The sequence below is a fragment of the Meles meles genome, chromosome 1, assembly GCF_922984935.1.
Source record: "Meles meles chromosome 1, mMelMel3.1 paternal haplotype, whole genome shotgun sequence".
Classification (NCBI taxonomy): Eukaryota; Metazoa; Chordata; class Mammalia; order Carnivora; family Mustelidae; genus Meles; species Meles meles.
The window spans coordinates 100,427,961-100,443,262 of record NC_060066.1 but is presented as its reverse complement, the minus strand read 5'-3'; the positions used below and the strand labels follow the sequence as shown (position 1 = coordinate 100,443,262).

Sequence of the window (15,302 nt, the reverse complement as noted above, 5' to 3'; positions counted from 1 at the left end):
CAAAGATCAAAAGCAAGTGTACTACAGACTTAAATGTGAAAGACAAAAATTACAGAACTTTTGTAAGAAAATATAGGCTAATATTTTCATATTATTTTTCAAAATATATTTTCAGTATATTTTCATATTCATCTTCACACAACTGAAGTTGTGTGAAGATAAATCTAACACAATTAAAATTGAAAAATCTAATTCAAGAAAGACACTACAAACAAATGAGAACAGAAACCACAAACTAATGAAAGATATTTGCAATACACATAACTGACAATGGGTTAATAGCCAGGCTACAAAAGGAACCCTACAAGTCGATTTCTTTAAAAGAAACTAAGGAATAAAACATTTTCAAAAGACTCTACTGGGAACTTCACAGAAAGGAAACTTAAAATAAAAAAACACTCAAAAAGGTACAAAACCCCCTTAATAAGTAACAAAGCCCCTCTAACACTTCATATTACTAAATAGGCAAAATCACTATTAAATATAGGTTAGGTTAAGCAGTAACTGGAATGCTTAAGCTCCGCAGGAAGGCACACACTGTTAAAACTATGTTGGGAAATAAATTTGCACCACCTTGTGAAAGTGAATATAAACATATTCTATGATCCAGGAATTCTACACCTAGATGTACAGTCTGTGAAGAGTCTTGCACACATACAGTCACAAGACATGTTTAAGAATGTTGACAAGCAAAGTATCTGATGTAACAAATGTCCATCAACAGTATAATGATTAATTAAACTGAGTTGTGGATACAACCTAACTATTTACAACACAAAGTAATCTCAGAAAAGGCAACATGAAAAAATAACCTGCAGAATACAGAGTATGATTCCATTAATATAAAGTTAAGTATATATGAAGCCAAGTGATATATTCTTGAGAGATACAAACATATGTGCTAAAGCTACAGCAAAAGGCAAGGTTATGATAGACACAAAAGGAACACTGCAGAGTGGAATTAAGAGATTAGGAAGGGGAACACAAGTCATGGTGATGCCAGTAGTCAAAGCTAGCTGTAGGTACACACATGTACTTACAGGTACACTGAATTACTTATTCTTTGTGTTTTGCATATATCTTCTAAATATTCTTCATATCTACTGAATATAAAAATAAATTTTAAAAAAATCTACACTGTCTTCAGAAGTGTCAACAGTCAAAAGGAAATGAGATGCCTGAATACAGACAACTGTATACAATACTTCAAGCATATAGTCATAGATGCATTGGGATTTTATAAATTAAAAAGAAAAGAAAGCCAGGCCACTGGAGAACAAAATTTAATTAATATGAAACTGTTTATTTAAAATAGTTTTCCAAGACCTTCCCATGATTTCAGGCTTTGCACTTCATTTGTATCCTCTCAAACAGCTAGAAATCAACATTTAACATTTTTTGTATTTTAACCATTATGTATGCTATTTTAATGACATTTTTTTCTTTACTAAAACTAGAACCAAACGTGTCAACCAGTAAGAGGTATAGATTTAAATGATCTTCTTGGTAATAGTGATGCTGTTGAAGCTTTCTTGGATTTATCAGATGCTGGAAACTACTTCAAGCCATTTCCATCTAGCTGTCTGACTTAGGAAAATCATGCTATCTCCCTAGGCCTACTTTCTCTCTGTAAAATTCAAAAAAAAACAAAAACAAAAACAAAAACAAAACACGAAAAAACCTAGATTAGATTATTTCTATCATTTTATCTGGCTGCTAAAATCCCATGAATATATTCTTCATCAATTTCAATTTTATCTAACCTTTATTTGCTACTTCTTTGCCTAAAAAAGCATAATTAACCATACTCAAAAAACTGTAAATTCATTAAAACATAAACACAAACCCAAAATATTCTTAATCATTCTAATATATTCCCACTAATAGATAAAAGGGCTTTTCACTTGAATTTTCATTTTTTATTTCTATTTCATTTAAAGTCAATAATAATCAATAATAAAGTCACAACTGTAAAATGAATGCATTTAAAAACACAAAAGACACATTTCAATGACAAAAAATATATAATGATCATGAAAATCTATTGTACACTTTGCTAAGGTCAACAGAGTAAGGGACCATATGAATAAGTCGATCTTCAAATATACCCTCAACAAAAACTCTCTCTTGAATAGTAAAATCATCACTTAAGAATTATTTATGTTTATATAACTGGACACTAGCTCCAAAACCAACAAAATGTGTAGAGGGTGGCCAGGGGAAGGGAGCTAGATAAAAATATGTGGGCATTGGGAACTCGATATTAAACCTCTAAAACACTTAATTTAAAATAAAATGAACATTCCCAACAGACGACAATTGTGTAAAACTGTTTTTTTTTTTCTTTGACAGAAATGAGATGGGACATTTCTTAACAGTAACAGCTTAGTAATCATCTAAAAAAAAAACTGTGGAGATATACACAACTCCAAACCCTAACCCCTAACCCCAGTCACTGGTATAAAACAAATACCTTCCATGAAATTATCCTTCCCATTACTAAAATATCCTTATTTACTTGGAAGAATTCATAACTTAGAATATTTCAAACACTTGTTTTAAATATGTAGAATTACCCGAGTTGAGATGTTTGAAACCATCTATGTATTACTAATAGTTAATCTTTCAAGAGATAATAAACCTTTATTATATACATCAATTGGGTTTCCTTAAACATATGTGATCAACTACTAGAATAGTGATGCTGTTGGTAGTGATACTCTCAAATTTTTCCTTTTCAAAAATGCATAGTCCATGTCACACTAAGTAGTAAATATGTTACACTGTATACTTTCTTAACAAGGAATGACTGTTTTCAGGTCCTAGTAGGAAGAAAAGAAACCAACAATGGCATTTACTATCTGTTTTATCCCTGATAAAGCTATAACTAATAGTCAAATGATGGACAGTTTAAGTATGTAATATTAAGAATAAAGTGAAAATCATTATAATTTTACCAAAAAAAAAAAACCCAAGAAACAAAACAGAAAAAACAACCCCACAAACACCATGAGAACTTAAATGAGCACAACATAGGTCCCAAAGATTATACTATGATTCTGAACACAATTTTCAAAGCAAAAAGACATCTACATACAATTCCTGTGAATATCTAATACACTACACAAAGATGAGTTTCAAAGCGTTTGTAGGCTAGATCAGTTCCAACATGTCAAAGACAAATATTTAAATGGTTCTATTGGCTAAAGTGCACCTGCTGACCAAATCTGCTCTGGTCCTGCCTCTGAGTACAACTCAAGAAAGAGGCTGTTACCCATGTTTACTCTGTCTGTGCTGTCAACAGTCATTCAGAACAATGGATATTCTTTTTTAAAACAAATACTTTGTACACTGGATAAGAGGAAAACCAATCCTAAATGTACTATCTTCCGAAACTCCAGCAAATAAGACAACCTTGTTATTTTTAAATACTGAAAATGTAAAGGGACCACACACAAATTAAGAACTGTATTAGGTATATACTTTTTATTTAATACTCACTTGATGTGCTCTTAAAATCTCTATGAGAGAAGCAGATCATTTCCCGTGTCTTTTGGCAATAGATTCAAAAGCAAAAGTAGCAGTGCTGTTGAATTCCATGAAACTTTTTTCTTAAAGCTAAATTATTCAATATTTGTATTGTTATTGCACTCATATATTGCCCGGAATACTATAGCAACTCAGCAATAGTGACTGCAACAAAGTAAGGTAAGTGGTTCTACACAGCATTTGATTTTCTAATTAGGTAAGAAAGTTTTCATACAGGAAATGAAAACAACTACAATTCAAAAATCAGTATATGCTTAACAATTATTTAACCTTATACAAAATTAAATGTAAGCCTAATCACTACAAATCTGTAAGGAATCAGAAAAGGATTTACAGTACACAAATCTTGAGTATTGTTGCATTCCATTCTTTAAGTCACTCTGAGTTAAAACAGCATTTTTTTCCAAGATTTAAAGAAAAATATATTTTATAAAAGGGATTTTTTAATTACTGAATACATCATTTTTTATTACTAAGACAGAAACAAGTTATACTTTTTCCACTATAATTTGCTCTGACAAAAGAATTTTAACTCCTAACAAATGCTACATTTTCAAGGCTAAAGGAATAATCAGTAGGTATTCTTTCTTCTTGATCTAAGTTATTTTTCTCTAAAATATGTCAAGTAAGCCTTTAAAGATTCAGGTAGGGGCAGTTTCATAATTTTTTCTCTCAGTAAATTCTGAGGCGGCTCCTCGGGCTTCAGGGCTTCACCGTGATCTTTCTCTTCCTCCTCTTTGTTATCTTCTTCCATTTTTTCATCCTCTTCACTGTCTAGAGGCTGAGGAATAAGCTGATTACCCACAAATACATAGGTATTAATTCTCTGTTTAACCCTCTTTCTTTTCCTTTTTGGTGGAGCCCTCTGAGGAATCCCCTTGGCCTGCATCTCATCATTTATGAAATTTCTAAGTGTACGTCGAATATAAATACGAGCCAAGTCCTGGAGATTCCTGACAGCACAGGGGGCTAAAAAAACAAAACAAACACACACACAAAACATAAAAAAGTAAAACATTATATATTGTTCATTCCCTCACAGAACAAAACAAGTATTTCTCAGTTACTCTGACTTCCATCTAACAAAGACTTCAAGATGCCTACTATTTGCCAAGCCACCATTCTAAATTCTGTGGACACTGGGAAGGTTTCTAGGCAGATAATGTGTGTCCCCATATATATGCATAAAAATTCTTTGAGAGAATAAGTTAAGAACTTAGAAATAGGCTACATGAGAATGAAGAACTTAGGGAACAAGAATAAAAGAGAGATTTTATACTGTACTTTTCTTAACACTTTTTGATGTTGAAAATCATATGAGAACAACTGATTCCAAAAACTCAAATAAAGGCAACATTTGAACAGCTCCTTCAGTCTGAGCTTTAAAGCTATTACTCACATGCGCGCGCACACACACACACACACACACACACACACAGTTTTTCTCTGTAAATCGGTAAATAGAACTGGTTCATAGGCGAAGGGCCACCAGAAATCACGCTGTCAACACTTTAATAACCCAAAAACACACTACAGATTTCCTTAAGTTACTGATGTTTACTTTTATCAAACACATCACAGTTGGAACCTATCCTGTCTTTTCACTCCCATTTCCCACAGACCTATAAATGCATAAGCCCTAGAACACATACTCTTCTTTGTAGCCAGTTCCAATACTTTATATATACAGAAATTAACTCCAGTCTCACAAAATTTCCAGCCCTGTACAAATAAAACTATCATCAAGGATCCTCAAATGCCTAAACAAAATAGAACATAACCATCTTCCAGTTAAACAGCATTAAAAAATCTTCACCATTTAGCTTTTATTTCTTCACTTTTGGTACTCTTTTCTGGATACTTCCCTTGCAAACTTTTTTGTTTTACCTATGAAATCCTGCCTTCCTTAATAACTCTCTGGTATGTGGTATCTCTATACCACCAGACTATAAAAGCTCCAGGAGTGAGGTCCCTCTCTGTCCTCCCCACAGGGTCCTGTACACTCTAGGCTTGCACAGTACATCATCCTGTCCAAGGCTCAGAGTCCTCCCTGTGTTCTGAACACCAGACCCTACCATAAATTAGATACACCCTGCAGGAGATAAATTTGTGTTGTTTTTGTTCGTTCTTTTTTTTTTTTTAAACTCCAGCATGGGAGACTTTTCAGACTGATTCAAAGATACCTCAGCACCTACCTAAGTAGCCTACTATAAAACCTTTTCTTCAAACTGTCTTTTTTCAACTCCCTACTGAAACCTGAAATAGTAAAGAATTCCAAAGAGCCAGACTGGGGGGTGCCTGGGTGGCTCAGTGGGTTAAAGCCTCTGCCTTCGGCTCAGGTCATGATCCCAGGGTCCTGGGATCGAGCCCCACATCAGGCTCTCTGCTCCGCAGGGAGCCTGCTTCCTCCTCTCTCTCTGCCTGCCTCTCTGCCTAGTTGGATTTCTCTCTGTCGAATAAATAAAATAAAATAAAATAAAATAAAATAAAATAAAATAAAATAAAAAAAAGAATCTGTGTGCTCCTGGTCCAAATAAAGTAGAAAACGATCTGAAATAAGATCAAAGAGCCAGACTGGGCATGTTTAGTTAGAAACTGTTTGTTCTGAGCCTGCCCCCAACTGTATGAGATGGAGACTGAAACAACACACAAAAAATCTGAGTTCAAGTCCTGCTTCTGCCAATGATGGGGGTGTTGTGAACACTGGTAAGTAAAAACATGTGAGAGCTTCTCCCTTATATGTCAAAATGTGTAAAATAACCACCTGCTCTGCCTACCTCCCAAAACTATTTAAGCTGTTTTAACATTCACTCAATACCTCTGTGTTAAACTCTATGGCACCTACTATTAAAGAACTCACATATAGTGAATGCTTCAGACTGAGTCCTTGCTTTTATGGAGATTATGTATTTGGGGGAGGGGGTAGATAAAAAATAATTATGAAAAAGAGGACAGGAGGAAAAAAAACACCAAAGACACAGAAAGTAACATGGGGGTAGAACTATTTCTGACTGGGTAGTCCAAACATCTCCCTGAGGAAGTCATGCCTGGGCTAAGTTCTAAATGACATGAGGAAACGGCCATGTAACTACCTTGGGGCAGAGGGGATAGCAAAGCCCTAAGAGGTAAATGAGCTTAGCATGTTCAAGGAGCTAAAAGAAGGCTAGTGTAGATGAAGTTCAGAGCAAGAAGAAAATGGTAAGAAGTATGATCATGGGTGACCTTGCAGGCACTGGTAAATGTGCCTTGTATTGGCCATGCAGCTACTCAAGGGTTTTTAAAAAACAGGGTCATAATGCAATGAAAATGGCACTCAGGCTCCTCTGTAGACTATGGATCATAAAGAGAGGGAGTAGGAAACCAGCTGAACACTCCGGTAATCCACCTGAGATCTGACCACGCTCTGATGCAGATGGGAGTAAGGGAGGGTGCCAGTAAACATGTAGAGAACTGGACAAATTTGTAACACATTTTGAAGACAGGATGGAAGGGGATTGGATATAGGAGAATTTCTGGCCCAAGCAACTAGTTGGTGATAACAGCCAATTACTGATATGACAGAAAGGAAGAGTGGCTGGGGAGAAGAAAAGCACAATTGTTCTGTGCGAAATCTGAAATGGCTATTACATTCCTGCTTGGAGATTTCAGGAAGAAAAACAACAGCGACACACTAATCACCATTTCATCATGTTATAGGCAATAACACATTTCACATGAAGTGAGGAAAAGGAAGCAGACAGAGGTGAAAAACTTGATCCTGGTCACAGAGATCATAATAAGTGACATGAGTTGGGACCTGCACATGGGCATTTAACTGCACAGTCTAGGCTCCTGCCCAAACACAAGCAGCTGAATCATGCCTCCGGGACTCAGGAGCAAAGTCAGGGCTGGAGGCAGAAATCTGGGAGCCATCAGCTTCTCCTGGAGTACCTAAGAGGGCGTGTAGACAGAGAATAAAGGCCTATGCCTGAGGAAAGCTCTGAAAAAGCAGGGGAAGCTAGTGGAAAATAAATCCATAAAAGAGTTTTGGGAAGGGCACCTGGGTGGCTCAGTGGATTAAAGCCTCTGCCTTCGGCTCAGGTCATGATCCCAGGGTCGTGGGATCGAGTCCCGCGTCCGGCTCTCTGCTCAGTGGGGAGCCTGCTTCCTCCTCTCTCTCTGCCTACTTATGATCGCTCTCTGTCAAATAAATAAATAAAATCTTTAAAAAAAAAAAAAGAGTTTTGGGAATTACAAAGAACTAAGAAATAGAGCTGAAATTCGTCTTTTTGGCTGGTCTTTATTCTTGAACCTCTTAAATTTTTGGTCCTCTCTTTTCACACCTTAATTATGTTCCTCCTCTGCCAACACTACCATTCCAAGGACACTGTTAGAATGATGAATCTTTCAATCCTAAACTGTCAGAATACGTGAACTTCATAAAGAACAAACTAGATCCACAATGGAAAAGATTCAGACTCTTCTTAAGTCCTAAAATAGTATCCACATGAGCTTCATTTAAGTTTTTCTGAATGACACAAAAAACTTCTGCATAATTCTCAGCAGTAGATATTAAAAAATCTCCCATTATTTTCTATTCTTTAACACTCCCTTGTTTCTAATGCTTCCGGTCATGAGATAATCCTGCAAATCCTGACTGCTATTAAAATTTTATTTGAATTAAAACTTTCACTTCAAAATTATAATTACATTTATCTCTAACACACACACACACACAAGCTCTATTTGTTTCCCAAAAGGTAGGCCCTATACAGATTTCAAGGGAACCCAGCAGTCAGTACTTTCACTTTTGTTTATTAACAGAGATTGAAAAAGGCATTATATTTAGGTCAAACTCACAAAAGTGATAATTTGGGGCCATTTTCTAGCCTACAAAACCAGCAACTATTCCATATAACTCAAGGTGGTTTAGTGCCACAATTTCTGAAGTTTCTTTTATCCCTTGTGATTTTGTAACAAGAAATACACATTTGGCTTCCCATTCCTGACACAGAACTCTAAAAACACTTGGAATTATGTAAGTGATAACCAATCACACCTGAGCTTACGTTAATGAGATGACTTGTGGTAAGCTGGGCTCACCAAGGTGACTGAGGATGCTGAGCTGGTTGCCAGGGGAACCAACTATTCACTTGGAGGACTGGCACTTTCACTAGGGGGAACAGGGGATGTAGGTTGAGTTAATCATAAAAGGCCAATGATTTAATCAATCAAACCTCCATAAATAGCATTAACTGAAAGGGTTCAGAGAACTTCTGGGATTCCTCCATGCATCAATTCCACCTGGTTGTTTCTGTGTCAAATCTTCTGATGATAAACCTGGTATCTAGTAAGCAAACTGTTTTCCTGGGTTCTGTAAGCCACTCCAACAAATTATCAAACTCTAGAAAGGGGTCATGGAAGTTTGATTTATAGCCAGTAGATCAGAAACACAGATGAAAACCTGATTTGTGATTGGTGTCTCCAGCTGGAGGAGGAGGGGGCAGCTTTGAGGGATAGGACCCTTTAACCTTTAGGGTCTATGCTAACACTGGTTAGTGTCAGAATGGAGTTAGATCATAGGACACCTACTTGGTGTCTGCAAAGGACTGGAGAATTGCTTGGTGTGGAAACACCCACACATGTGGAATACAGAAAGAAGTATTCGATGGGTGGTGTATAGAGGAAACAATTTTTCTTTAGTTGATAGATTTAGTTGATAGTTTTTTTCCTTTTCCTTTTCCTTTCATCCCTTTCTAAAGGGCCTGCCCTAAACTTAGAGCAGTGTGTATACCATAGAAGTAGAGAAAAATAAGCTTGAGGAAAGTGATAATTACGTTTAGTAACTGTTTATTATGGCTAATTTCATAGCTACAAAATACATTTGGCAAAGATTTGCATGTGTATGTTTTTAGTTGTGTGTGTGTGGTTTTTTTTTTGGAGGGGAGTAACATTCTTATTTTAACCCCCTATAAGTAATGAAATAATGTTCTCTAAATAGAAAGCAATTTTAACAGAAGAGAAAATTGGTTCTTATTCTCCAAACATCCTATTAAACTTTGACAAATAATATTTTCAGAACATTTTCATCTGTGATTATTCATAGTGAAGCTTTTTTTTTTTTTTAACAAAATCGCAATTCCTGACTCATTTTTATAAATTGCTATCGCAAACTGGTGATTTTTTTTCTTTTTATTATAGAAAGTTCCAAATATACCCAAGAGAGTTAACAGGATAAGGAATCTCATGTACTGGACACTCAGCTTCAACAACCACCCCCCCTTCCAGCTAATCTTCCTTCATAAGCAGTGCCATTTCCTACTTCTATCCCCACCATATTATTCTGATGAAAATTTAGACAGATCATTTCAGAGGCATAATGAATTTTTTTAAATTTAGGCTTGTCTTCCATTTTATCCTTTTGAACCAAATTTATCCCTACTTTACATTCATGGTCATGTTGCTCAACCCAACCAAGGACAGTCTTTTTAACTATTCAGATCTGCTCGTACTGACATCCTTAAACTGAGAGAGAATGAAAACTGCCCATTTATAACCAATCATCATCCATGTCATTCCTAACTCTGTCACTGTAAAACCACATTTACAACCATGCTCTTCTAAAGGACACTAAAGGGGTGCCTGGGTGGCTCAGTGGGTTAAGCCCCTGCCTTCGGCTCAGGTCATGATCTCAGGGTCCTAGGATCAAGCCTCGAATCAAGCTCTCTGTTCAGCAGGGAGCCTGCTTCCCCCTACCCCTCTCTGCCTGCCTCTCTGCCTACCTGTGATCTCTCTCTCTCTCTCTCTCTGTCAAATAAATAAATAAATAATCTTAAAAAAAAAAAAGGACACTAAAGTAGGAAAATTGTCAGATAAAGAGGAATGCTCAGGCTATGACAGTGTCCATTAGAAAGAAAAATACCTAAATGACTGATGCACAGAGATCTATAGGGGCCTCTGCATCTGTACCCTTACCGGTACACATCATGCTAATGGTTACATTAGGTTAAGTTAAGTTAATGGTTAAGTTAGGCCACTGTCAAGACCAAAGAGTGTCACAGAACTGTTTTCATTACTTCTCTTTATGACTTTCTAATCTGTTATATAGGTTAAAGAAAACTGACATAAATAACCTGTAATTCTAATGTTGGAAAACAGGAGGGAGAAAATAGTTTAATGGGCAGACCTAAGCCATATCCCCCCACCTACTTTGATTAGGTAATAAAACTGACATTTCAGTTCCTAGCTATCTTCCCACCAAGTCCATCTCTCCATTGGATAAGAACCTGAACAGGGAAAAACAGGGCACAAAAATCACAAAGGTCAAAAGAGGGTAAAATGAAATGAAAATAAGGGGCGCCTGGGTGGCTCAGTGGGTTAAGCCGCTGCCTTCGGCTCAGGTCATGATCTGGGGGTCCTGGGATCGAGTCCCACATCGGGCTCTCTGCTTAGCGGAGAGCCTGCTTCCCTTCCTCTCTCTCTGCCTGCCTCTCTTGTGATTTCTCTCTGTCAAATAAATAAATAAAATCTTAAAAAAAAATGAAATGAAAATAAAATTAAATATAAAGCCAGATTCCTCTGAAATAAATTCATTTAAAAAAGCAAATTATAGAAAGAAGTCTACCATGGTAAAGTTCATTTTTAGTACAGAACTTTAAAAAACTGATTTCCAAAACCATGATAAATCACAAACCAATTACTACTACTCTCACCTCTTTTTTTGTATTTCAGCTACAGATTACTCCCTTCTCCTTGAAATACTGTTTTTTCTTGGTTTCCAACATAAACACCTCTTCTGTCTCCTCACTCTCCCCCAAGTGCTCTCATCTATTCTAATAGCTTAAAATGCCATTTTTACATTGAGGATTCTTAATTTATACCTCCCTTACACAGTAGGTTTATACCTACTCAACTACCTGTCCTTCACATGCCAAAAGAGAGCTCAAACATGGCCAGAATAAAATATCTGATGTTCCCACACCTATTTCCAAACTACTCCACTGCCAGTCTTGCAAACAGCATAAATGGTACCATCACTCAGCTAGCTACTCAAGGGAAAACTTTATGTACTTTTTTTCCTCTACCACCATCTTCTTTTTTTTTTTTTTTTTTTAAAGATTTTATTTATTTATTTGACAGAGAGAGATCATAAGTAGGCAGAGAGGCAGACAGAGAGAGTGAGAGGGAAGCAGGCTCCCTGCTGAGCAGAGAGCCCGATGTGGGACTCGATCCCAGGACTCTGAGATCATGACCTGAGCTGAAGGCAGCAGCTTAAACCACTGAGCCACCCAGGCGCCCCTACCACCATCTTCTATGTAGTCTACTATTTTTCTACTTCTGTCCACACCAACACTGATTTTCCCTTTCAGTTTAAGAAAAGTCTTTTATAATCTATCTTCTATACTCTAGCCAATGAGCTTCAACTACCCTGAAACTTGTTTCTGGTTTTGGACAACCAAGCACTTTTCAGCTCACAAAGGCTTTTTCATTTGCTGTCCTTCTGTATAGAAAATGCCAACAAATTTAACATACGTAGTAAATTCACAATTATAGTTAATAAATTCATATTTTCTTTGACCAGCCCCTTCTCTTCATATGTCCATGAAGGCACCTAACATCATCTGGTACAAGGCAGGGGCTTTAACCCGCCTCCACAAAAAAGCTGAATAAATCTATTGAATATATTACTGCCTATTTATTTAATTCTTCGTAATTATGTAGTCTATTAAATCCCAAACATAAGAGTTGAACAATCTAAGTCACATTTCACCCGGAAAGGACCAACAGTTACTTACGGAGTCCTACAGAATCTGGTTTGCCATTATCATTCTTACTTGGTTGCACAAGTGGAGCAAATGAAACAGCAAGGATATTTTTACTTTCCCAAGTATTTTGTCCAGTTCGCATAATTTGTGTTAACTATTTAGAGGGAAAAACAGAAACAGAATAGCTTAATCCTGGAATGTGATCACCTTACAGTCACAACTTTGTTTTAATGGAATAAATGCCCCAGCGGTTGCTATAATCATTTCTATTTGAATGCAACCAAATTATTTTCATTTCAATACTTACCATAAAGTAATACAGAAGGAATGAAAGATTAGTCCATGTAAATAAAATATCCAAATATAGTCAAGTGACTCATCATGCTATATTTGGGATCCAATAGCTTTTAGGGGTCTTATTCCAATCCACACCTGCTAGTGGCTCCCAAAATATATGTCTCACATAAGTTCTGTTGCTTGGTTAAAGCACTATATTAATAAGACCATGTTTTGTTTTGTTTTTTTAAGATTTTATTTATTTGACAGAGAGACAGAGGGTAAAAGTAAGCAGAGCAGCAGGCAGAGAAAGAGACAGAAGCAGGTTCTCTGCTGAACAAGGAGCCCAATATGGGCCTCGATCCCAGGACCCTGGAATCATGACCCGAGCTGAAGGCAGCTGCCTAACTGACTGAGCCACCTAGGCACCCCAAAACCATGTTCTGATTAGTGTACCAAAGACTCAATTTCATGGTGCTCCATTATAGTAATAAAATACAGATTCTAATTTTAATCCCAAATTAGTATTTCACAAATAATGGAATTAATCACAAAAGGATTAGAAGTTTTACCTACCTGGCAAAAACCCATCCCCAGTCCTTGGAAAAAAATATTAGCTCAGTACATGGCTTGATCAAGTTGAATTAAAATCTTCAATTTCTATTATAAAAATCAGTGCATTATATCTGACATTAGCATAATAGTATGTAATTAATATTTAATAAAATACCAATGGGGTGCTCGCTTTGGCAGCACATATAATGAAATACCAATGGGAAGCCATATCTTAAGTATTTGAAAATATATCTTTAAGAGAAAACAGAAGATTGCTCCTCTGGGACTCTCAACATTTTTCTAGGAATGTTTTTTAATAAACGTTTTTATTAAGTCTTTTTAATAACTGACAAACAATTTGCCACATAGCACAGTGCATGGTAATGATGAAATCTACTGAACTGCAAGTAACATGCTGTGATATTAAGGGACTCCTCCTAGGATTATACAAGGTCCCAGTTGTCTTATAAAATTAATCTTCTACTGTATAAAACACAAGGCATTTTAAACATCTCAAACTTAGGTTAATATAAATATTAAAGATTTTTTTTGAAATGTATTTTCATACATTAAGTAATTTCTTTTTGAAAGATCCACCCATTTTCTGAATACATCAGTATTTCATACATTTAATATACCTAATAATTCTAAACCAGGGCAGGCAAACCGCTGAAAAATATTTTCAAATAAGTCTATCTAGTACTAAAGTGTTTCTTTAATGGATTTAAGGAGTCCAAACCAAATCCAAAATAGATTTTCTTTTTCATATGTTTAAAGAACTAAAGAATGTTGGAAACTGAGCAGTTAGTAGAGATCATCACATTCAGTTAAAAAGCCCCAGGTAAAGAAACTGTAGTTAGGAAGCAACTCGGCAAACAACACACAGGTAGTAGCTAAGCTCTGGTGAAAGACCAAATCTCTTCAAATCCTAGTATAAAGGATTTCTTCTGTATTTTCTTTGGTTCCATAATTAAGAATCCATTTCAAAGTTTTTGTATTTTTTTAAATATATAGATAGATCTATAAAGTGTACTTGTCTAAAATTACAACCAATTTTCACTGATTTTATTTCCCATCCTAAACTACTGTGTTTAAGCAAAGGACAACAGAAGTTACCTGATCTTCTATAGGCATGACTAGAATGCCTCCAACTTTCAGTAATATTTTCATGTAGTTTTCATGGTCTTTCTGGACACCAGCTCCACAGTAAATTCGATCATACTGATGACTGTCAGATGCTATCTGGAGGCAATTACCAACCACAAATGCAGGTTCACAGAACTCAAATCTGTATGAAAAAACAAATCTATTTTAATTCATTTAAACAAAGATCAGATCTAAAAAAATTTAACATAATTCAGTTCTTTGAAATAGTGAAGTTACCAAAATTAATTTTAGGATAAAATATCATTAAGAAATTTGATTTAAATATCATATTTATGAAGTTTAACTGGTCAAATATATTGTTTTATCATCAATGATATAGTGCATGTTTTCAAAGCATTAATCTATTTTTTTGCATACTGAACCCTCACTTAGGGCTTAAAAAAATGAACATAATCAGGGGCGCCTGGATGGCTCAGTTGGTTAAGCCTCTGCCTTCAGCTCAGGTCATTATGCCAGGGTCCTGGGATTGAGCCTCGCATCGGGCTCCCTGCTCAGCAGGGAGACTGCTTCTCCCTCTCCCGTTCCCTCTGCTTGTGCTCTCTCTCTGTCAAATAAATAAATAAAATCTTTTAAAAAAAATACTTAAAAAATGAACATAATGAAAAGCCCCTCAGGATACCAATCTTGTGATACACCACAAAATATATATACTAAGGATGAGAATCACAAGGGTCAAGCAAACAAGAAAAGGTTCACCTTCCACTGCCCTTTCCAAAAAAAGCTGACGGGTCAGTGGCAATGGCAAGAGCTCATGCAGTATTTATCTCTGATTACTTTTGCTATGGCTAACAGTGGAAACTTTGTCAGGAAAAGACACCAATGCCCTGACCACACACCTTAGCAACCACTAAGATTAGGGAGATTTTCCTAATAGATTTTAGCAGGGCTATGTTACAGGATTGTTACAGATGTTACTGCTGCTTTGGCCCCTGTGATCTCCCTATGCAACAGAAGGAGATACAGTTTCAAAGCAAAGGCATCTTACCCAGGCCACTTGTTCCTGGTTACAGT

At 36.1% G+C, this 15,302-nt stretch overlaps 1 protein-coding gene across 5 annotated transcripts in view; it reads right to left on the bottom strand.

Annotated features, from left to right (window-relative positions):
* Nucleotides 1–3,459: 3,459 nt before the first annotated feature.
* The window catches only part of PCMTD1 (protein-L-isoaspartate (D-aspartate) O-methyltransferase domain containing 1), a 64,727-nt gene continuing 52,884 nt past the window's right edge, over nt 3,460–15,302 (bottom strand). For all 5 annotated transcript variants that reach the window (XM_046005257.1, XM_046005247.1, XM_046005285.1 and 2 more), the window contains 3 exons: nt 14,241–14,412; nt 12,324–12,447; nt 3,460–4,518 (listed from right to left, as the gene is read on the bottom strand). In XM_046005257.1, coding sequence (XP_045861213.1) covers nt 4,151–4,518; nt 12,324–12,447; nt 14,241–14,412 — 664 coding nt within the window. In that variant the 3' untranslated portion in view covers nt 3,460–4,150. The remainder of the gene's footprint in view (nt 4,519–12,323; nt 12,448–14,240; nt 14,413–15,302) is intronic.